Source organism: Artemia sp. Qi Xiang Cuo, chromosome 1 (assembly GCF_049724085.1).
Source record: "Artemia sp. Qi Xiang Cuo chromosome 1, ASM4972408v1, whole genome shotgun sequence".
In the NCBI taxonomy this organism is placed as follows: Eukaryota; Metazoa; Arthropoda; class Branchiopoda; order Anostraca; family Artemiidae; genus Artemia; species Artemia sp. Qi Xiang Cuo.
Window position 1 is genome coordinate 82,506,874 of NC_142794.1, and position 24,054 is coordinate 82,530,927.

General features: G+C 35.0%; 1 protein-coding gene and 1 pseudogene across 2 annotated transcripts in view; one reads left to right on the top strand and one right to left on the bottom strand.

The window, feature by feature from the left end:
* Positions 1 to 1,598, bottom strand: part of LOC148956810 (arginine-hydroxylase NDUFAF5, mitochondrial) — a 43,363-nt gene extending 41,765 nt beyond the window's left edge. Inside the window, exon 1 of the mRNA XM_089096499.1 lies at positions 1,514 to 1,598. Coding sequence (XP_088952625.1) covers positions 1,514 to 1,583 — 70 coding nt within the window. The 5' untranslated portion in view covers positions 1,584 to 1,598. The remainder of the gene's footprint in view (positions 1 to 1,513) is intronic.
* An 85-nt stretch (positions 1,599 to 1,683) lies between these two features.
* Positions 1,684 to 24,054, top strand: part of LOC148956811 (signal recognition particle receptor subunit alpha-like) — an 86,171-nt pseudogene continuing 63,800 nt past the window's right edge. Inside the window, exons 1-2 of the transcript XR_016141986.1 lie at positions 1,684 to 1,704; positions 2,485 to 2,616. The product of XR_016141986.1 is annotated as a signal recognition particle receptor subunit alpha-like (transcript). The remainder of the gene's footprint in view (positions 1,705 to 2,484; positions 2,617 to 24,054) is intronic.

A 24,054-nucleotide genomic window follows, 5' to 3' on the forward strand; every position in this document is an offset into this window, starting at 1 on the left:
TTGTATTTGGTCAGTATGGCTTTTAGGACCTATATAAACAGTAGGGATTTCATACCTGAGTTAGGCTACTGTTCTTAGCATTCTTGGCAATTTCATTCACTATACACTTTGACTTAACAATAGGCTTCTATTCCAAAGCTGATTTTAAACTTTAATTATTTCACCTGAGGCCTCACGGCAAAGTTCATCAACAAAGTCCTTATGAGCACTAGGTGAGGCCAGGTTTGCAGGACAATTCTTTAGTACAGAACCAAACATAGGAGCTGGGACAGGGTTAGTTAATATGGTAAATTTTTACCAAATCATATTATTGACTAACAAATAAAGTGAATATTGCTCTTTCCAAATAGAATAATCATTTTTGTCAGAAAAGAAATTTTACCCCCACCCTAAATACCAGTTCAGGGTATATATTTGCACATTAGGGGGGTGGGGTTAAAGTTTAAACTTACCTCCCATTCATATCAGAAATTAAATTTGTCCTGACCCCTTTAATGTGCAAATATATACCCTGAATTGGTATATATAGGGGTGGGAGTAAAATTCATTTCCAACAAAAATGATTAGGCTATTATATTTGGAAAGAGCATAAAAAAGGCATTGAGTGGTATATTCACTTTATTCATAAGTCAATAATATGATTTGGTAAAAAATTAGGTCAATATATACCAAATCATATTATTGAGTTAGGACTAAAGTGAATACACCAGTTGATGCCTTTTTTTATGCTGATTATGAATATAGGCCTAATAAGCATTTCTATTGGAAATGAATTTCAGCCCCCCCCTATATATGCCAATTCAGGGTTAGGTTAGGTTAGGTATAGCCTATATAGGGGGGGGGGCTGGAATTCATTTCCGATAGAAATGCTTATTATATTTGTAATCAGCATAAAAAAGGCATCAAATGGTGTAGGCCTATTCACTTTATTTGAAACTCAACAATATGATTTGATATATGTTGACCAAAAATTACCTGAATTGGTATATATAGGGGTGGGGGTAAAATTCATTTACAACAAAAAAGCTTATTATATTTGGAAAGAGCATAAAAAAAGGCATTGAGTGGTATAGGCCTATTCACTTTATTTATAAGTCAATAATATGATTCAGTAAATATTTACCATTAACACATTGGTATCAATTCTAGCAGTAATTTGATTTTGAATTTTCATTGGCCCAAATTTCAAAAATACAATTCCTAATAGCCTAGGCCTAGGCTATTTCAATGGAATTTTAAGTCTCACAATTTAGTGTGTATAACACAAAGGTTTTAATAAGTAATTGCCTATAGGAGGAAAAGGAGAGGAGATGAGCACCTCCAAATAATTTTCGAGGATATTTGTTAGGCCCTTGATTTGCTCCTGGAAGTTTCATTTTCCTAGCCTAATTAGAGTAGCCTAGGCCTACTTTCCAAGATTGTAAGAAGCTCCTAATCTAGGATTTAAGAAAAGGATATATTAGGTTTACAGTAACAAGGACAAAGACTTCTAAGTAAAGAATAAAAATTCTACCTTTAATTATGTTTGTGGCTGAACTTGATTTGGAAAGGACATGTTTTGCTTTTTTTAAAATTTTCGCCATTTTGTAAATTTTCAGTTTGCCGTTTATGGCATCTATATATTATAAATTTATGCTATGTATTTATCGACTATCGCATGTTTTTGGAAGAAAGTATATTTATTTAATCAGCAAACATTTAAAACAGACTCAAAATCAGCCCTTGCCTCAATATCACCAGAACATTCAGATTACCCAGACAATGATACCTCCACCACTCTTGTACTATTGAACCAACTACTTAAACAAGGTATATCCACAAAATTCCAGTACATCCCAAGTCACATGGGTATAAAAGGGAACCACAAGGCAGATGAAATAGCTAAATCTGCCCTTCAGCATGAAATAATTTCTGGAAGACCTATCCCAGTAAGAGATGTAAACCATTGGCGCCTAAAAATTTATCTAACAAACCAATGTCCACCAAACCTTTCTCCATTTACATCCCGGAAAGACTCAAAGATGTACCACAGAATACGATCAAATGCTACTGGCCTTAACAGCCAAACTTATCTCTATCAAAACACAACCATTCCAACAGTAATCAGCCCTCTTTGCCGCCTATGTCAAACCTATGATGAAACCATCAACCATGTTCTTTTCGGTTGCCCTGTGGCAACTCTCAACCATAAAAAAGAATGGCTAACTTTATCTGCTATACTCAAGCGCCTCAAGCTAACCCCTAATATTGACCAACTAACACAAAGGAGACACTCTTCAACTGATGATTCTGAATTGTTCAAAGCTGTCTTTAACTGCCTAAATATAGGTGGTTTCATCAATGATGTATAAAGCCTATTATTGAATAATAATAGTCTAATCTCTATATTTGATTTCCCAGGACACCCCTGACATAATCATACAATACGAAAAAGGTTAAATGGATTCATCCGAAGCCTATAATTGAAGAAGAAGAAGAAGAAACCAGAACTGTATCAGAATGCTCGATTTTTTTGCCATTTTTAGCAGAAGTGGAGTAGTTCTTTGGTGTTTTCAGAGCTTTGGCAATGCCTTGACTAGCCATATTAATGCTTTCATAAATGCTGAAATAGCCAAGGTAGGCTGGTTCTGTTTGCTGTAGGCCTCAGTAGACTAGGCCTACAAGCAATCTTGTGCAAAGTTTATTTGATGTAATCCTGGGAAAGAAGCTCCAAATATGGAAATATGTTAAGAAAACAATTTTTACCTCATAATAAACAGAATAATCATAGTGGTCCCATTTTACAGAGGGATAACCTTTATCTTCACTTCTTTCCTTGGAGCCTAGGCTATTTCCAGTTTTTCTATTACATTTCAAATTGTTTTGTGTCTATTTTCTAAGGATAGAATTCTAGTGGTAAATTTTTACCAAATCATATTATTGACTTAGCCTATGAGTAAAGTGAATAGGGCCTATAGCATACTACTCAATGCCTTTTTGGTAAATATTTACAAAATCATATTGTTGAGTGGTTAATATCTACCAAATCATATTATTGAGTTAGGACTAAAGTGAATACACCATTTGATGCCATTTTTTTTGCTGATTATAAATATAATAATCATTTCTATCGAAAATGAATTTCAGCCCCCCCCCCTATATATACCTAACCTAACCCTGAATTGGCATATATAGGGGGGGGGCTGAAATTCATCTCCAATAGAAATGCTTATTATATTCGTAATCAGCATAAAAAACAGCATTGAATGGTGTATTCACTTTAGTCCTAACTCAATAATATGATTTGGTAGATATTTGCCTATTGAGTTAGGATGACTAAAGTGAATATACCACTCAATGCCTTTTCTAGGTAAGTTTTTACCAAATCATATTATTGACTTACAAATAAAGTGAATATACCACTTGATGCCTTTTTTTATGCTCTTTCCAAATATAATAGGCCTAATCATTTTTGTCAGAAATGAATTTTACTCCCACCCCTGTATATACCAATTCAGGGTAGCCTATATATTTGCACATTAGGGGGTGGGTTGGTGTTGGCAAGTTTTATTTCTGATGTAAATATGAGGTAAGTTTAAACTTTACCCCCTACCCTCCTAATGTACAAATTTATAGGCTACCTGGAATTGGTATATAGGGGTGGGGGTAAAATTCATTTCTGACAAAAATGATTAATATATTGTGAAAGAGCATAAAAAAAGGCATCACGTGGTATATTCACTTTATTTGCAACTCAATAATATGATTTGGTAAAAATTTACCCTTTTCTATGCTCTTTACAAATATAATAATCATTTTTGTCAGAAAGGAATTTTAGCCCCCACACCTATATATACCAATTCAGGGTATATATTTGCACATTAGGGGGTAGGGGTAATTTTATTTCTGATGAAAATGAGAGCTAAGTTTGAACTTCCCCCCCACCCCCTAATTTGCAAATATGTACCCTGAATTGGTATATATAGGGGTGGGGGCAAAAATTCATTTCCAACAAAAATGATTATATTTGTAAGGAGCATAGAAAAAGGCATTGAGTGGTATATTCACTTTAGTTGTAACTCAATAATATGATTTGGTAAATATTTACTCCAAATATAATAATCATTTTTGTCAGAAATGAATTTTACCCCCCACCCCTAAATAATAATTCAGGGTATATATTTGAACATTAGGGGGGGTGGGGCAAAGTTTAAATTGCACTCCACCCCCCTAATGTCCAAATATATACCCTGAATTGGTATATATAGGGGTGGGGGTAAAATTCATTTCCAACAAAATGGATTATTATATTTGGAAAGAGCTTATGAAAAGGCATTGAATAGTATATTCACTTTATTTGTAAGTCAATAATATAATTTGGTAAAAATTTACCATTCTAGTTTTGCTACTTTTTGCTATCTTAGAAAGGGGCTAGCATAGGAAAATGAAACTTTCAGGGATGGGTCTACCAACTAAAGTAGCATATGTCCTGGGAAGGTATTTTGAAGTATCAACCTTCACCCATTGTGGAAAAAGTGCCCTAGCAAAGCAGCAATGCTATTTGGCAGTTTTAAAACTTATTAGGCTACATTCACAAAGTTCAGTTGTATGTAGCCTAGCCTACTGTTTCAATTGGGAACTTTTTTTCTATCTAAAATTTGTCTTTTGTTTCTATTTCATTTAAAATATCAATAAAATCAATGGTAAAAAAAAACTTGAAATATGTAATATAACTTTTTAACTAATATGATAAAAACTATATTAGTATAATTAGTAACTAGAAAAACAGAAGGAGTTGAACAGAACAGTGCCAATAATAAAAAAGACTAGCCTATAGTAAGAATAAAAATTAACCAGATTTTGAATTTTATTTAAAAAAAAAACAGAAAGAAGGGTAAATATTTTGTTGTTCATATTATTGACTTACAAATAAAATAAACATACCACTTGATGCCTTTTTTGTGCTCTTTCTAAATGTAATATAATTTTTGTTGGAAATGGATTTTACCCCACCCCTATATATACCAATTCAGGGCATATATTTGCACATTAGGGGGGTGGGGGTAAATTTTATTTCTTATGTAAATGAGAGGTAAGTTTAAACTCCCCCCCCCCCTTATGTGCAAATATATACCTGTAATTGGTATATATAGGGTGAGAGTAAAATTCATTTCCAGCAAAAATGATCAATATATTTGGAAAGAGCATAAAAAAAGGTATCAAGGGGTATGTTTACTTTATATGTAAGTAAATAACATCAACAACAAAAAATTTACCAAAAGAAGTAACCTGAGAGACATAATTGAATGAACAGAACAGTGCCTAAGATTAAAAGGAATAAAGAATGTATTCAAATTTTCTTTTATTTCTTCTTATGAAAATAAACAAACAAAAGTAGCCTGAAAAACAGAACAAAATTAACAAAACAAGTAAACAAGATGATGGTTTTTGTGGTCAACAAATTTTAGAAATTGACATATCATGTTATAATCATCCAAAGTTGTTTTAAACTGCCTAACTTTTTCTTGCTAGATATATTTTTTTCAAATTCTCAAATTAACTTCCAATATTGTTCAAAACTCTACCAACTCTAAAGCAGTTTCCTGATTTACCTTTTTTTTGCCAAAAACAGAGATCATTTTTTTCTTCTAAATTTAGAAATTGTATTTCCAGACCTTTGAAACCTCACAAATTAGTATTGAGCAAAGTTGTGAAGCTGAAAATACTTCTCACATATTTCATTTAAGCAGAAGATCTATTTTGCAAGGTTTCACTTTTATAGCAAAAAGGATTTTTAAAGGTCATCAAAGGTCAGTATCCTCAAGAGAGAGAAAGAGTAGAGTTAGGTACTTCAAAATACCTTCCCAGGACATACTTTGGTACTTGTCAGTTATCCCAACCACACTCAAGGAGCTTGATCTGTTTAAAACCCGATTCTCTGTCTGTATTCAGAGATAATTTGCTTAGTCTCAGTGAGATAAACTACTGTACAGATACATTTTAATTAAACAATTAATATGTGTAGTTGGTTTTGTTAGGTATTTAATATAGCCTAATGTGTTCTGGGTGGTCTACTTTCCATTATTCTCTGTTGTAGTTTCCATACTTATGTTTCTAAAGTATTAGATTTGCATCATATTTTGATATATTTCATTATGATTGACCTAACTTCACTTCTTGAGTGTGGTCAGATTACAGACAAGTACCCATACTTTAGTCTATAGATCCATCCCTGAAAGTTTCATTTTCCTAACCTAACCACATTCAAGATGGCAAAAAGTAGCTCATCTAGAATTTTACCCCTGGGCCTATCAAAACAACACCTAACATGAAATTTAGTTTTTTTTTAGTAATTCAGCAACAAGATTGTTTGAGTAATAAGTTTGTGTCACATGATCTTTCTAGAAAGTGCAAAGTTTAAAATTTGGGGATATTCCAAGCTATCAAACTTTGAAATCTACTAGTAGGCTACCTAGTCTTTAGTGGTCAGCAGTGTAATATTTTGGGTAAAGTCTATTTGGATATTCATGCATAGGCTATCTATCAAATTTCAGAGTGATGTAAGATTGCTAAGTACAATGCAGCCAATTTCCCAAGTTTTTGTAGTCGCCCCTTATTCATCAATATTGGTTCTGTGGTTTAATATACCCTTTGTTTGCCTCACTCTTAACTGGAGGTTATTACTGTTTCTATTTTTGGCTTAAACAGAAACAGAGAAGAAAAGGGAATTATGTTTTACTGAAAACTGGAAACAACCCAATTTACTAAAAAAAATGGCCATTCTAACTGATATTTCTGTTGTTTTTTTTAAGTTTTATTGGGCTTATGACAGTAAAGTGAATGTTTACTTATACAGTTTAATAAAAAAGGCTGCATAAATAAAAATTTAGCTCTTAATAACATTTGAAGTTCAAGTGACTTTGCAGTCATTGATGAGCACTGCTTTCACCTTAAGTGCCCAGCAGTACTAAATGAACTCTCACTGGATACTGAAGTAGTCAGTCCAGAATTCTAGTGAATTAGATTTTTTTTTCATCTTAGTTACTTTCTCAAGAAGACTGGAAATCTCTCCTTGTGTGCCCTGATAATAATTGCCACTCAGTGGGTAGTGCTTATATTGTTAGTATTTTGACTTGAATAGTTCATCCAAAGCCCAAAGATATTGAGAAACTTAGCAAACAAGCTGTCTTTGTGATCTGGAGTTGGTGATGCATCTTGGTTGTTCCCTGCCTTGGTAAGAGTGATGTTAATTGGGAAAGCTGTAGAATTCAAGCAGACTTGAATAAGTTCTTCTGTGCTTCTCTGCTTAGAAATGAACTGCTTGAGAAGTGAGGAGATGGACTGATGAGCTGAATCTCTGTCTGAATGATTTTTTTTTTCAAATTGCAGGGTCCAAAAACCCAGCTCTTACTAAGAGTAGAATATCAAACTTAGGACTGGCCAAAAAATATCTCCTAAGCTAAGCAGCTAATAATACCTTCAAGTCATTGACTGATTCAGCCATAGTATTACTATCTGGAGTCTGACAAAATAAAGTCATTCAATCACCAGTACAGCATTACTTTCCAAATCATAATTATAGTTACTAGCCATCACTGCTGCCTGTTTAAATGGGCAAAGAACCTCAATGACAGCTTCTATGATGGACCACTCATTGCTGTGGTTTTGGTTGAAGAAGCTGTGTGGTTGCTCTTTCCAGGCACCCAACAATTCTATCATGGTAAGGGTGCTGTTCCATCAAACATTCATGTCTTTTGTAATGGATGGACTAAGGTCATATGTCTTATAGATAGCTTCAAAAAGGTTGTGGGATTTGGAAGACACTTTTGAGATTCTAACCAGCTTTTTTATTTTTATAAGTGCTGCTCTCAGCATCAATACTTCTCTAGAGATTCCTCTTTGTGTAGATACTGAGTCCTCACTATTGTTGTTGAGGTCTGGATCATTTAATTCAGAACTACTTCTTCTTCTATTTAACAGCAGGTGGGCTTTTCAGTGATACTATTTAGCCCTTTTCCTTTTGATTCACTCTGTGAGCTACAAAGCCACTGGCTTAATTGCCTTATGATTATTAGATATTTTCAGATATCTCTCAGTAGATCTTTCGACTCCAGGAGTTCAATTATGAGATGATAGATGTCGATTTCTATGCTCTGTGTGCCGGTATAGTTGGCTAGGCTCTTGGCTGATAGTGAAATTTTTTGGTGTTTGAAGCATATTAACAGTTTACAAAGCAAGGTATGTTTTGCAGATGTCAGCATATTACATTCAAATAGGCAATGGTCAATTGTTTCATTATTCATATTACAATGCCTGCAAAGAGGGGACAGGGAAGTTGAACCACTTGAATTAGAAAGCTTATATGAGAATGCAAGAAAATTTAGTCCATTTGTTCCAGAACGAATTCTATGATAAATTTTAGAAAGATACTTATTGGGAAAGGGGGAAAGGATAGGATTAATCTTATTAAAATTACTATCTGATAGCCTCCATCGGTAAATATCTCTAATCGGGATTGGGCTCCCACTTGGCTGGTCAATATTTATAGCATTTTTTGCTATTTCATCAACCTGATGATTACCACTTCTGCCAGAGTGGCTAGGAATATAGTAAAAATAAGTTCTTATGCCACTTGAAGCAATATTATCTATAATACTGAGACAATGTTGAGGGTCAATGTCCAACTTATACTGAGGAGCTGAGGCCAGCAGTTCAAGGCCTGATAAAGAGTCGGAATATACAACAATATTATTTGAATTTGCAATCAAAGGTTGGTTTTCCTTAAGGTGTTCTAATGCCATGATTATGGCATTTAACTTAGCAGACATTATAGATAAATTATTATATAATCTCTTGCCCATTGCAATTTTCAGGTGAGGAAGGAAAGCACCACTTGCTGCCTTCTCATTAATTTTTGACCCATCAACAAATGTTTGGAAGTGGTTTTTATAGGTAATTGTATAAAGTTCAGCAAATTTTTTCTGGACAAAAGCAATGGGGGTTAAATCTTTATTCCACTTTGAGAAATCAGTATTTATTATGGGACTTGACCAATTCCATGGAGGGGATTGGGGGAAAGTGGGTGCAATAGACTTTGCTGGTACTGGGAACTTCTTCTGAATATTGGCATACTCATCTGCTATGCCTCTATAAATGGCTGGATTTTTTAACCAATTATGTAGGGTGTGTGAGCTATTTGATTCAATTTTAGTAAGATGTTTTGTCAAGAGGAAGCTACGTCTCTCCCTTATTGTTGTTAATCCACTCTCCATAAGCAGAAACTCGGTGCTTGTGGGTTTCCTAAGACCAAATATGAGACGTATTATATCATTTTGTGTTGTTTCAATTTTTTGCATCTGGGTATTTGCACATGCACCATAGACGATGAGCCCATAGTCAATATGGGGTCTTATGTGTGATTTATAAAACTGGAGTAAGGTGTCTCCTTACATCCCCAGGGTGTGGAAAGAAGTCTTTTTAGTATATTTGTTTTTCTATAGCATTTTTTTATTGTGTTTGAAATGTGGAGGTGGAAATTAAGTTTTTGGTCAAGCATGAGACCTAGGTAATTATTATAGTTACCTTCTGGAATAGTTTTTTCATTTAGAGTTAGTTTTGCATTAATATGGTTTTGCTTTTGGTAAAAATGGATTATTTTTGAATTGGTAGGCGCAATGGGTAAATCTCAATGTTGAGAGAATTTTTCAAACTGGAAGAGTGACCTTTGCAGATTTGACTGTGCTATCTGAAAGGTGTTGCCAGATGACCATAGCACCAGATCATCAGCATATTGTAGATTCGTGTGGGATAGGTTCATGTCCCAGAGATATAGGGCAAAGAGGAGGCAACTGAGGACTGCTCCCTGAGGTAAGCCTTTGGTTATTGTCTTTTGGGGTGAAGAGGCTGAACCAACACAAACAATGAAACTTCGCACTTCTATGAAGGATTTTATTAAAAAAATACTAGCTTGGGGGGTAGTCCAAGGTTTGCAAGTTTGTTTAAAAGGATTTGGTGGTTCACATTGTCATATGCCCCTTCAAAATCTAGGAAAGCTGCAACTAGGACATTATTTTTTGAGAATGATTCATTTATTGCATTTGTTAGCATAATGAAAGCATCTGTTGAGGAGTGGTGTTTCCTGAATCCAGTTTGAGTGTGAGGGATCATATTATTTTTTTCAACAAACCAGAGGAGTCTGTGATAGATCATTTTCTCCATTATTTTCCCCATCACAGGAGTAATCATTATGGGCCTATAGGACTCAGGGTCATCTACTTCTATTTAACAGCAGGTGGGCTTTTCAGTGATACTATTTAGCCCTTTTCCTTTTGCTTCACTCTGTGGGCTACAGAGCAGATATCTTTCAGTAGATCTTTCGACTCTAGGAGTTCAATTATGAGTTGATAGATGTCGATTTCTATGCTCTGTGTGCAGGTATAGTTGGCTAGGCTCTTGGCTGATAGTGAGATTTTGTGGTGTTTTAAGCATTTTAACAGTTTGCAAAGCAGGGTATGTTGTGCATACGTCAGCATATTACATTCAAATAGGCAATGGTCAATTGTTTCATTATTCATATTACAATGCCTGCAAAGTGGGGACAGGGGAATTGAACCACTTGAATTAGAAAACTTATACGAGAATACAAGAAAATTTAGTCCATTTGTTCCAGAACAAATTCTATGATAAATTTTAGAAAGATACTTATTTGGAGAGGAGGAAAGGATAGCATTGATCTTATCATCATTAATATCTGATAGCCTCCATCGGTAAATATCTCTAATCAGGATTGGTCTCCCACTTGGCTGGTCAATATTTATAGCATTTTTTGCTATTTCATCAACCTGATGATTACCACTTATGCCAGAGTGGCTAGGAATATACTGAAAATAAGTTTTTATGCCACTTGAAGCAAGATTATCTATAATACTGAGACAATGATAAGTGTCAATGTCTAACTTATGCTGAGGAGCTGAGGCCAGCAACTCGAGGCTTGATAAAGAGTCAGAATATACAATAATATTATTTGAATTTGCAATCAAATGTTGGTTTTCCTTAAGGTGTTCTAATGCCATGATTATGGCATTTAACTCAACAAACATTATATATACATTATTATACAGTATCTCTTCAATTTTACTTTATAGATGTGTACAAACAGCACCGGTTTCAATGTCCTCATTCATTTTGTAACCATGGAGCATTGGTTGTATATGGTTTTTACTGGAAATTGTTTCCAGTTAGGCAATTTTTTTCATAGCAAAAGTGATGGGGGTTGAATCTTTATTCCAGTTTGAGAAATCAGTATTAATTATGGGAGATGAACTATTCCATGGAGGGGATTGGGGGAAAGTGGGTGCAATAGACTTTGCTGGTCCGGGGAACTTCTTCTGAATGTTGGCATACTCATCTGCAATGCCTCTATACATGGCTGGATTTCTTAACCAATTATGTAGGGTGTGTGAGCTATTTGATTCAATTTTCTTAAGATGTTTTGTCAAGAGAATGCTACGTCTCTCCCTTATTGTTGTTAATCCACTCTCCATAAGCAGAAAATTGGTGCTTGTGGGTTTCCTAAGACCAAATATGAGGCGTATTATATCATTTTGTGTTGTTTCAATTTTTAGCATCTGGGTCTTTGCACATGCATCATATACGATGAGCCCATAGTCAATACGGGGTCTTATATATGATTTATAAAACTGGAGTAAGGTTTTCTCCTTACAGCCCCAGGGTGTGGAAAGAAGTCTTTTTAGTATATTTGTTTTTCTACAGCATTTTTTATTGTGTTTGAAATGTGGAGGTGGAAATTAAGTTTTTGGTCAAGCATGAGACCTAGGTAATTAATATGATTATCTTCTGCAATAGTTGTTTTATTTAGAGTTAGTTTTGCATTAACATGGTTTCGCTTCCGGTGAAATTGGATTACTTTTGACTTGGTAGGTGCAATGGGTAAATCTGAATGTTGAGAGAATTTTTCAAATTGGAAAAGTGACTCTTGCAGATTTGACTGTGATATCTCAAAGGTGTTGCCAGATGACCATAGCACCAGATCATCAGCATATTGTAGATTCGTGTGGGGTAGGTTCATGTCCCAGAGATATAAGGCAAACAGGAGGCAACTGAGGACTGCTCCCTGAGGTAGGCCTTTGGTTGCTGTCTTTGGGGTGAAGAGGCTGAACCAACACAAACAATGAAACTTCGCACTTCTATGAAGGATTTTATAAAAGATACTAGCTTGGGGGGTAGTCCAAGGTTTGCAAGTTTGTTTAAAAGGATTTGGTGGTTCACATTGTCATATGCCCCTTCAAAATCTAGGAAAGCTGCAACTAGGACATTATTTTTTGAGAATGATTCATTTATTGCATTTGTTAGCAAAATGATAGCATCTGTTGAGGAGTGGTGTTTCCTGAATCCAGTTTGTGTGTGAGGGATCATATTGTTTTTTTCAACAAACCAGAGGAGTCTGTGATAGATCATTTTCTCCATTATTTTCCCCATCACAGGAGTAATCATTATTTGCCTATAGGACTCAGGGTTCTCTTTGGGTTTATTTTTCTTTAGGATTGGCTGGAGGGACAAACATTTCTATATATTTGGGAACTTAGAAGATTCCCAAGTATGATATTAACAATTTAGAAGTTTTTGTTTGCAAGAAGTTTTGATATTCTTTATCCATGTAGGGTGTATATTGTCATAGCTGCCGCTGGTTTCGGTCCAAATATGATGTATTGCATTATTCATTTCCTGGATTGAAAATGGACTACTTATATCTTCTCTTCTTCTATTTAACAGCAGGCGGGCTTTTCAGTAAAACTATTTAGCCCTGTTCCTTTTGCTTCACTCTGTGGGCTACAGAGCTACTGGCTTGATTGCCTCATATTTATTAGATATATTCAGATATCTTTCAGCAGATCTTTTGACTCTAGGAGTTCAAATATAAGATGATAGATGTCGATTTCTATGCTCTGTGTGCAGGTATAGTTGGCTAGGCTCTTGGCTGATAGTGGGATTTTGTGGTGTTTGAAGTATTTTAACAGTTTACAAAGCAAGGTATGTTGTGCAGACGTCAGCATATTACATTCAAATAGGCAATGGTCAATTGTTTCATTATTCATATTACAATGCCTGCAAAGAGGGGACAGGGGAATTGAGCCGCTTGAATTAGAAAGCTTATATGAGAATGCAAGGAAATTTAGTCCATTTGTTCCAGAACGAATTCTATGATAAATTTTAGAAAGATACTTATTGGGAAAGGGGGAAAGGATAGGATTAATCTTACTAAAATTAATATCTGATAGCCTCCATTGGTAAATATCTCTAATTGGGATTGGTCTCCCACTTGGCTGGTCAATATTTATAGCATTTTTTGCTATTTCATCAACCTGATGATTACCACTTATGCCAGAGTGACTAGGAATGTACTGAAAGTAAGTTTTTATGCCACTTGAAGCAAGATTATCAATAATACTGAGACAATGATAAGTGTCAATGTCCAACTTATATTGAGGAGCTGAGGCCAGCAACTCAAGGCTTGATAAAGAGTCGGAATAGATGATAATATTATTTGAATTTTCAATCAAAGGTTGGTTTTGCTTAAGGTGTTCTAATGCCATGATTATGGCATTTAACTCAGCAGACATTATAGATAAATTATTAAATAATCTCTCGCCCATTGCAATTTTCAGGTGAGGAAGGAAAACACCACTTGCAACCTTCTCATCCATTTTTGACCCATCAACAAATATTTGGAAGTGATTTTTATAGGTAATTGTATCAAGTTCTGAAATTTTTTTCTGGACAAAAGCAATGGGGGTTAAATATTTATTCCATTTCGAAAATTCAGTATTTATTATGGGAAATGACCAATTCCATGGAGGGGATTGGGGGAAAGTAGGTGCAATAGACTTTGCTGGTACAGGGAACTTCTTTTGAATATTGGCATACTCATCTGCAATACCTCTATACATGGCTGGATTTCTTAACCAATTATGTAATGTGTGTGAGCTATTTGATTCAATTTTTGTAAGATGTTTTATCAAGAGAAAGCTACGTCTCTCCCTTATTGTTGTTAATCGACTCTCCATAAGCAGAAACTTGGTGCTTGTGGGTTTCCTAAGACCAAATATGAGACGTATTATATCATTTTGTGTTGTTTCTATTTTTTGCATCTGGGTCTTTGCACATGCACCATAGACAATGAGCCCATAGTCAATATGGGGTCTTATATGTGATTTATAAAACTGGAGTAAGGTTTTCTCCTTACAACCCAAGGGTGTGGAAAGAAGTCTTTTTAGTATATTTGCTTTTCTATAACATTTTTTTATTGTGTTTGAAATGTGGAGGTGGAAATTAAGTTTTTGGTCAAGCATGAGACCTAGGTAATTAAAATTATTATCTTCTGGAATAGCTGTTTTATTTAGAAATAGTTTTGCATTAACATGGTTTCGCTTCCGGTGAAATTCGATTATTTTTGACTTGGTGGGTGCAATGGGTAAATCTGAATGTTGAGAGAATTTTTCAAACTGGAAAAGTGACTTTTGCAGATTTGACTGTGCTATCTGAAAGGTAATGCCAGATGACCATAGCACAAGATCATCAGCATATTGTAGATTCGTTTGGGGTAGGTTCATGTCCCAGAGATATAGGGCAAAAAGGAGGCAACTGAGGACTGCTCCCTGAGGTAGGCCTTTGGATATTGTCTTTTGGGGTGAAGAGGCTGAACCAACACAAACAATGAAACTTCGCACTTCTATGAAGGATTTAATAAAGGATACTAGCTTAGGAGGTACTCCAAGGTTTGCAAGTTTATTTAAAAGGATTTGGTGGTTCACATTGTCATAAGCTCCTTCAAAATCTAGGAAAGCTGCCACTAGGATATTATTTTTGAGAAAGATTCATTTATTGCATTTGTTAGCAAAATGAAAGCATCTGTTGAGGAGTGGTAATTCCTGAATCCAGTTTGAGTGTGTGGGATCATGTTATTTTTCTCAACAAACCAGAGGAGTCTGTGATAAATCATTTTCTCCGTTATTTTCCCCATCACAGGCGTAATCGATATGGGCCTATAAGACTCAGGGTTATCTTTTGGTTTATTTTTCTTTAGGATTGGTAGGAGGGACGAACATTTCCATATATTGGGGAACATAGAAGATGCCCAAGCGTGATTATAACAATTTAGCAGTTCTTGTTTGTATGAAGGTGTGAGATTCTTTATCCATGTAGGGTGTATATTGTCATAGCTACTGCTAGTTTTGGACCTAATATGATGTATTGCATTATTCAATTCCTGGATTGAAAATGGATTAGTTATGTACTCGGATCCTGGGCGTGGTTGGTAACTAGGCTTCATAGGAATTGTGGACAGCTTGCTTTGATTATTTGATGTTAGCTTATTAACAAAAAGAGTTGCAAATAGGTTAGCCTTTTCATTATCATTGTCATAATGGGTATTATTATGTATAAGCTCATACAGGAGTGGGTTGGGAGAAGTCTTTTTCCCACATATGTGGCTTATGACTTTATGTATAATTGGCTCATTTGTTTCTCTGGAGAGATTATTTGCAAAATTATTCCAGTATTTATATTTAGCATCTATTATAGTCCTTTTTAGATTAGATTCTGCTTGTAATTTTTTTAAATATGTACTAGGTGTTGGTTTTATCCTCCATTTATTTAGGCACTCATTTGTCCACCATGCTTTAGGATTTTGTTTAGGGAATGTTTTCTTAGGTGTTGTCCTGGGGATAGCATGATTAGCTGTATTTATTAGTAAAGATGTCAATGATTCAGCATGTGTGTCAAATATTGTGTTAGAAATGCATGAACTTTGGGTGAAACTTGTAATTTCATCATTTAGCTTATTTTGGAAAATAGACCAATTTGCTTTAGTGTTGATATATTTGGATGTATGAGATAAAGTTTCAGCAGGTTCATTTAGGGAGCAAACTATAGCAAAGTGGTCTGTACATAGACTATCAATTTTATTTATGTAAATTTTGTTCAAAAAATTTAAAGACACAATTTGTAGGTCAATTGTGGAGAAATTGCCAGTTTTGGGGTTGAAATAAGTATTCAGGTTTGGAGGGGTAGCAACAACTAATTCATTATTATTTGAAGTCATATGCTCAATAAATTTACCAGCTTTATTTGCTGGTTTATTCCCCCACAAAAGGCTGTGGGCATTGAAATCACCACAAATAATGATATTTTTTAACATATTATAATTATTTGTATAATTAAAGAAATCCTTGGCATCTGTAGTTTGGCCATTAGGGTTATAAAAGCTTATTATGTAGGGTTTTAAATTATTCATCCAAACACTTATACCAATTACATCAACATCATTTTCAAAATCTGGAAAATTGATGCCACAAAATTTTATATTATTATTAACTAATAAAGCTACACCACCTCCTTTTCTCTCTGAAGATCTATCCTTTCTCAGGATAGTATATTCCAGAGACTTAATTTGTTGATTTTGGGTTAAATGAGTTTCTTGGAGGCAAGCAATATTAATTGAATTATTATTCATAAATGATGTTGGTTCATTTAGCTTATTTTCTGTGAGTGATCTTACATTACATTGGAGTATTGATAAATGTTGTGTTGTTGATTTATTCTTCATATGAATGTGTATCAATGTTCAGCTTTGTTAAGAGTAAAGCAAGATCTGTTTTTGCTTTAATGAGCATATCATCTGGGATGTAAATTTTTGCCAATTCTGCAATAATTTTTGTATTCTGTAGTTGATGTATGTTCATGGCCTGAACTGCATTACAGTTTAGAATGAATAAGCATATATTTGGGGATTGCATTTTTGGTAGTGCATCCTGTTTGTTGGTTAATGGATTAATTCCTGGTAGTGTTTCTGGTTTGTTTCTTCTTGGGAGGGAGGGCCAGGCTGGCCTCATCTCCCCGGACAAGGAGGCTTGTTGGCTTGGTGATTGCTTCTGATAGGGATTTGAGCTAGGGGCTTAGAAGATGGTGTTTTATATGGGGTGCTTGATGCATTGGGGGCATTTGACTTGGGGGTTTTGGTTGGTTTCATTACAGGCTTTATTTGGTATTGTTGGGCAGCATTTGCTTCTATTGCTGCAAAGGGGTATGGGATTGCCTTCTCTGTTGATATTTGGAGTGTTAGAGCTCTTTTCTTGTATGCAGGGCATAATGATTTATTTGTAGATTCATGTGGGCCTTTGCAATTGATGCATGTAGGCTGAGTGTTGTTGCAAGTTGTCAGCTCTTTAGGATGGAAAGATTTACAATTACTACACTCTTGGAGAATTTCATTGCATTTGTTTGTTGTGTGTCCCAGTTTGAAACACTTCTGACACTGAATAGGCTTAGGTTTGTATTCCTTGTGTGGTTTGATTTGTCCAAATAGGAATAATTTTTCTGGGATATCAATTTTATCCTTCAGTGTGAATAAGAAGGATCTACTAGTTTTTAGGCCATTAGAGTTGGGTTTTCCAAGTTGGGTAACATCCTCAACTGGGATTGTGTTTCCAGCCCTATCTGAAAGGCCTTCTTTTAACTCCTGAGTAGATATCTCTGGGGGAACATTGTAAACTACTATTTTTGTTGGTGATTGTTTAGGGTTCCAATTAGATGCAATAATTGGGTTATTCAGAAGGGATTTAAGGTTAATTATTGTATCTGCTGATTTCTGATCTTTTACAGCTATTAGCAGAGATCCATCACGGTTAATGTTAAGAGAAAACATTGATTTTAGCAATTTAAAAATTGCAACTCTTATTGCAGTTATCATTTTTATTTCAAAGGGGGTAGTGGGTGTAATTTTAAGGTAAATTCCTAAGTTTTTGGAGGGAGGACCTTGGGCAGGGAGAGGGGAAATGCTTTTAATTGGGGAGATTTTTTTCCTTTTTTTAGAACTTCTAGAGAGGACCTCTTGAAACCCATTATCATCATTTATGGTTACATTAGCCCCTACACTTATCATTGTCCTATTCTCCGAATTGGAGCTATCATTAGAACTTTGAGATAGGGTGCTTGACCAGCCAGGATGGTTATATTTCACTATGACACTTTCACTGGAATTTGATTTGGGATCTGGGGGGACATTTTTTTTTGGACGACTTCTAATCATTGCCTATTGGAAAAAACTTTAAACACAAAAATAAAACTAAAACAAGAAGGGAAAATAGATGATATTAAACCGTCTGCACTATACTATGGGGAGGATAAACACCACAGTATAGCCCTGAGGATGACTTGAGCAGAATTGGTTTGGTACAACTGCTGATTAGAAGAGATAATAATCACAAGAAAATATATTTCGATTTTCTTATAAGGTTGCTTATAAGGTTTTTTCTTTAATTCAAGTGAATTTATATACTACTTATATAACTGCTGATCTTCTTCTTCTTCTTCTTCTTCTTCTATTTAACAGCAGGCGGGCTTTTCAGTAAAACCATTTAGCCCTTTTCCTTTTGCTTCACTCTGTGGGCTACAGAGCTACTGGCTTAATTGCCTCATATTTATTAGATATTTTCAGATATCTTTCAGTAGATCTTTCGACTCTAGGAGTTCAATTATGAGATGATAGATGTCGATTTCAATGCTCCGTGTGCAGGTATAGCTGGCAAGGCTCTTGGCTAATACTGAGATTTTATGGTGTTTAAAGCATTTTAATAGTTTACAAAGCAAGGTATATTGTGCAGACGTCAGCATATTACATTCAAATAGGCAATGGTCAATTGTTTCATTATTCATATTACAATGCCTGCAAAGAGGGGACAGGGGAAATGAACCATTTAAATTAGAAAAATTATACGAGAATGCAAGAAAATTTGGTCCATTTGTTCCAGAACGAATGCTATGGTAAATTTTAGAAAAATACTTATTGGGAAAAGGGGAAAGGCTAGGATTAATTTTATCAAAATTAGTATCTGATAGTTTCCATCGGTAAATATCTCTAATCGGGATTGGTCTCCCTCTTGGCTGGTCAATATTTATAGCATTTTTTGCTATTTCATCAACCTGATGATTACCACTTATGCCAGAGTGGCTAGGAATATACTGAAAATAAGTTATAAATGCTACTTGAAGCAAGATTATCTATAATACTGAGACAATAATAAGTGTCAATGTCCAACTTATACTGAGGAGCTGAGGCCAGCATTTCAAGGCTTGATAAAGAGTCGGAATATACTATAATATTATTTGAATTTGCAATCAAAGGTTGGTTTTCCTTAATGTGTTCTAATGCCATGATTATGGCATTTAACTCAGCAGACATTATAGATACATTATTATATAATCTCTCGCCCATTGCAATTTTCAGGTGAGGAAGGAAAGCACCACTTGCTACCTTTTCATTCATTTTTGACCCATCAACAAATATTTGGAAGTGGTTTTATAAGTAACTGTATTAAGTTCAGCAAATTTTTTCTGGACAAAAGCAATGGGGGTTAAATCTTTATTCCACTTTGAGAAATCAGTATTTATTATGGGAATTGACCAATTCCATGGAGGGGATTGGGGGAAAGTAGGTGCAATAGACTTTTGCAGATTTGACTGTGCTATCTCAAAGGTTTTGCCAGATGACCATAGCACCAGATCGTCAGCATATTGTAGATTCTTGTGGGGGAGGTTCTTATCCCAGAGATATAGGGCAAAAAGGAGGCAACTGAGGACTGCTCCCTGAGGTAGGCCTTTGATTATTGTCTTTTGGGGTGAGGAGGCTGAACCAACACAAACAATGAAACTTTGCACTTCTATGAAAGATTTTATAAAAGATACTAGTTTGGGGGGTAGTCCAGTGCTTGCAAGTTTATTTAAAAGGATTTGGTGGTTCACATTGTCATATGCCCCTTCAAAATCTAGGAAAGCTGCAACTAGGACATTATTTTTTGAGAATGATTCATTTATTGCATTTGTTAGCAAAATGAAAGCATCTGTTGACGAGTGGTGTTTCATGAATCCAGTTTGAGTGTGAGGGATCATATTAATTTTTCAACAAACCAGGAGTCGGTAATAGATCATTTTCTCCATTATTTTCCCCTTTACAGGAGTAATCATTATGGGCCTATAGAACTCAGGGTTATCTTTGGGTTTATTTTTCTTTAGGATTGGTAGGAGGGACGAACATTTCCATATATTGGGGAACATAGAAGATGGCCAAGCGTGATTATAACAGTTTAGCAGTTCCTGTTTGTATGAAGGGGTGAGATTCTTTATCCATGTAGGGTGTATATTGTCATAGCTGCCGCTAGTTTTGGTCTTAATATGATGTACTTCATTATTCAGTTTCTGGATAGAAAATCGACTAGTTATATACTCGGATCCTGGACGTTGTTTGTAACTTGGGTTCATAGGAATTGGGGACATTTAGCTTTTATTATTTGATGTTAGCTTATTAACAAAAAGAGTTGCAAATAGCTTAGCTTTTTCATTATCATTGTCATAATGGGTATTATTATGTATAAGCTCATACAGGAGTGGGTTGGGGGAAGTTTTTTTTCCCACAGATGTGGATTTATTTATGTATAATTGGCTCATGTGTCTCTCTGGAGAGATTAAATTATTCCAGTATTGCAAAGTTGTTCCAGTATTTATATTTAGCATCTATTATAGTCCTTTTTAGATTAGATTCTGCTTGTAATTTTTTTAAATATGTAGTAGGTGATGGTTTTTTTTATGAATGCTCTCCTAGCTGCCTTTTTTGTTTTCCATTTATTTTGGCACTCATTTGTCCACCATGCTTTGGGAATGTGTTTAGGGAAGGTTTTTTTGGGTGTTGTCCTGGGGATAGCATGATTAGCTGTATTTATTAGTAAAGATGCCAAGACTTCAGCATGTGTGTCAACTGTTGTGTTTGAAATGCATGAATTTTGGGTGAAACTTGTAATTTCATCATTTAGCTTATTTTGGAACATAGACCAATTTGATATATTTTTTTAGTGTTGATATATTTTGAGGTGTGTGATCGGGTTCATTTAGGGAGAAAACTATGGCAAAGTGGTTAGTACATTGACGATTAATTTTATTTATACAATTTTGATTCGAAATGCTTAATGACACAATTTGTTGGTCAATTGTGAAGAAATTGCCACTTTTGTGGTTAAAATATGTATTCAGGTTTGGAGGGGTAGCAACGGCTAATTCAATATTATTGGAAGTCATATGCTCAATCAATTTACCAGCTTTATTTGCTGGTTTGTTCCCCCACAAAAGGCTGTGGGCATTGAAGTCTCCGCAAATAATGATATTTTTTAATATATTAGAATTATTTATATATTTAAAGAAATCCATGGCATCTGTAGTTTGGCCATTAGGGTTATAAAAGCTTATTATGTAGGTTTTTGTATTATTCAGCCAAACACTGATACCAATTGCATCAACATCATTTGCAAAATCTGGAAAGTTGATGCCACAGAATTTTATATTATTTTTAACCATTAAAGCTACTCCACCTCCTTTTCTCTCTGATGATTTATCCTTTCTCAAGATATTATATCCCTGAGACTTAATTTGTTGATTTTGGGTTAAATGAGTTTCCTGGAGGCAAGCAATATTAATGGAATTATTATTCATAAAAGATATTAGTTCATTTAGCTTATTTTCTGTGAGTTATCTTACGTTTCACTGGAGTATTGATATGTGTTGTGTTGTTGATTTATTTTTCATATGACTGCGTATCAATGTTCAGCTTTGTTAATAGTAAAGCAAGATCTTTTTTTGCTTGAATGAGCATATCATCAGGGGTGTAGATTTTTGCCAACTCTGCAATGATTTTTGTTTTCTGTAGTTGATGTATGTTCATGGCCTGAAATGCATTACAGTTTAGAATGAATAAGCATATATTTGGGGATTGCATGTTTGGTTGTGCATCCTGTTTGTCAGTTAAGGGATTAATTTCTGGTAGTGTTTCTGGTTTGTTTCTTCTTGGGAGGGGGACTAGGCTGACCTCATCTCACCGGACAAGGAGGCTTGTTGACTTGGTGATTCCTTCTGATAGGGATGTGAGCTAGGGGGCTTAGAGGATGTGTTTTATACGGGGTACTTGATGCAGGGGGGGCGTTTGACTTGGGGGTTTTGGTTGGTTTCATTGCGGGCTTTATTTGGTATTGTTGGGCAGCATTTGCTTCCATTGCTGCAAAGGGGTATGGGATGGCCTTTTCTGTTGCTATTTGGATTGTTAGTGCTCTTTTCTTATATGTAGGGCATAGCGATTTATCGGTAGATTCATGTGGGCCTTTGCAATTGATGCATGTAGGGTGAGTGTTGTTGCAAGTTTTCAACTCTTTAGGATGGAATGCTTTACAATTACTACACTCTAGGAGAATTTCATTGCATTTGTTTGTTGTGTGTCCCAGTTTGAGACGCTTCTGACACTGGATAGGCTTTGGTTTGTATTCCTTGTGGGGTTTGATTTGCCCAAATAGGAATAACTTTTCTGGGATATTAATTTTTTCCTTCAGTGTAAATAAGAAGCATCTACTTGTTTTTAGGCCATTAGAGTTAGGTTTACCAAGTTGGGTAACATCTTCAACTGGGATTGTGTTGCCAGCCCTATTTGAGAGCCCTTCTTTTAACTCCTGAATTGGTATTTCTGGGGGAACATTATAAACTACTATTTTGTTGGGGATTCTTTTGAGTTCCATTTAGATGCATTAATTGGGGTATTCAGAATGGATTTTAGATTAATTCTTGCGTCTGTTGATTTCTCATCTTGGACTGCTATTAGCAGAGATCCATCATGGTGAGTATTAAGAGAGAACAATTATTTTATTAATATTAAAAATACAAATATTATTACACCAGTTTTTTTTATTTCAAAGGTGGCAAAAGGAGAACTTTCAAGGCAAGTTCCTAAGTGTTGGGAGGGAAAATCTTCGGCAGGGAGAGGTGAAATGCTTCTGATTGGGGAGATTTGTTTACTTTTTTTAGAACTTCTAGAAAGCACCTCTTGAAACCCATTATCGTCATTTATAGTGAAATTAGCCCCTACACTGATCAGTGTTCTATTCACAGAATTGGAGCTATCATGTTAACTTTGTGATTGTGACCTTGACCCGCCAGGATGAATATTAGTTTCACTGGTATTTGGGATGCTATCTGGGGGGACTTTTTTTTTTGGAGGACTTCTAAGCATTGCCTATTGAAAAAAGCTTTACACAAAAACAAGAAAGGATATTACAATGATAACAAACCGTCTGCACTCTACTGTGGGGGAAAAATTCAGGATCAAAAGAAACACCACAGTATGGCCCTGAGGAGGATTTGAGCATGATTGGTTTGGTACAACTACTGATTAATTGAGATAATAATTCACAGAAAATTTATTTTAAATTTCTTAAAATGTTGCTGTTGCTGTTACAATGTGCTTCTCAAATTGTCGTCAGTATATCGTTTTTTCTTCAATGTCAGCATCTTCTAAAATCAGGTACAGTCTTTGAGTTATAAATGTGAAGCCTTGAGAAATTGATCTGCTCAAATGAGATACAAATAAAGTGTTTTGAGCCTCATATTTTGCTTGATAAATGAGACGCCTTCTAAATTTGGTGCTCTTGACTGGGCTGATTAGACCATTGGGAAAAAAGATACTCTGACTAGCCTATTTACTAAAGTATATGACATGCACCAAGTAAAGATTATTTATTCACATTTTCATCCTGGCTGCTTTAAGTGAGCATGCTGAAATTCATCATATCATTTTGAAATTTAATAGCCCATTGCTGAAGGGTATGTTGTTTGCACTTTAGCCTACTCCTTTGTCCCAGCAGTTCCTTTACCAGAAAATTTAATCAATGAATTCAATTTTGTGATAAGAGCAACCAGGTAATTATCTTCTTATCAAGACTAACCAATAGGTACAAATCCAGTTGGACTTCTGTTACTTTAATAATAAGCCTGTTTTAATATTAGATTAATGCTCACAGTGGCAAATCATTTATTTACAACATGTAAAGACAGAAGTATTCCCTAGATGGCAAGTAGCCTATCACAAATCAAATGAAAATTGCTAAAATGTGCTATGATGCTATTTGCAACCAAAACGCAGAAAAAAACAAAAATGAACAGAAACAGAAATGGTAGTGAAAAAACAGTTAC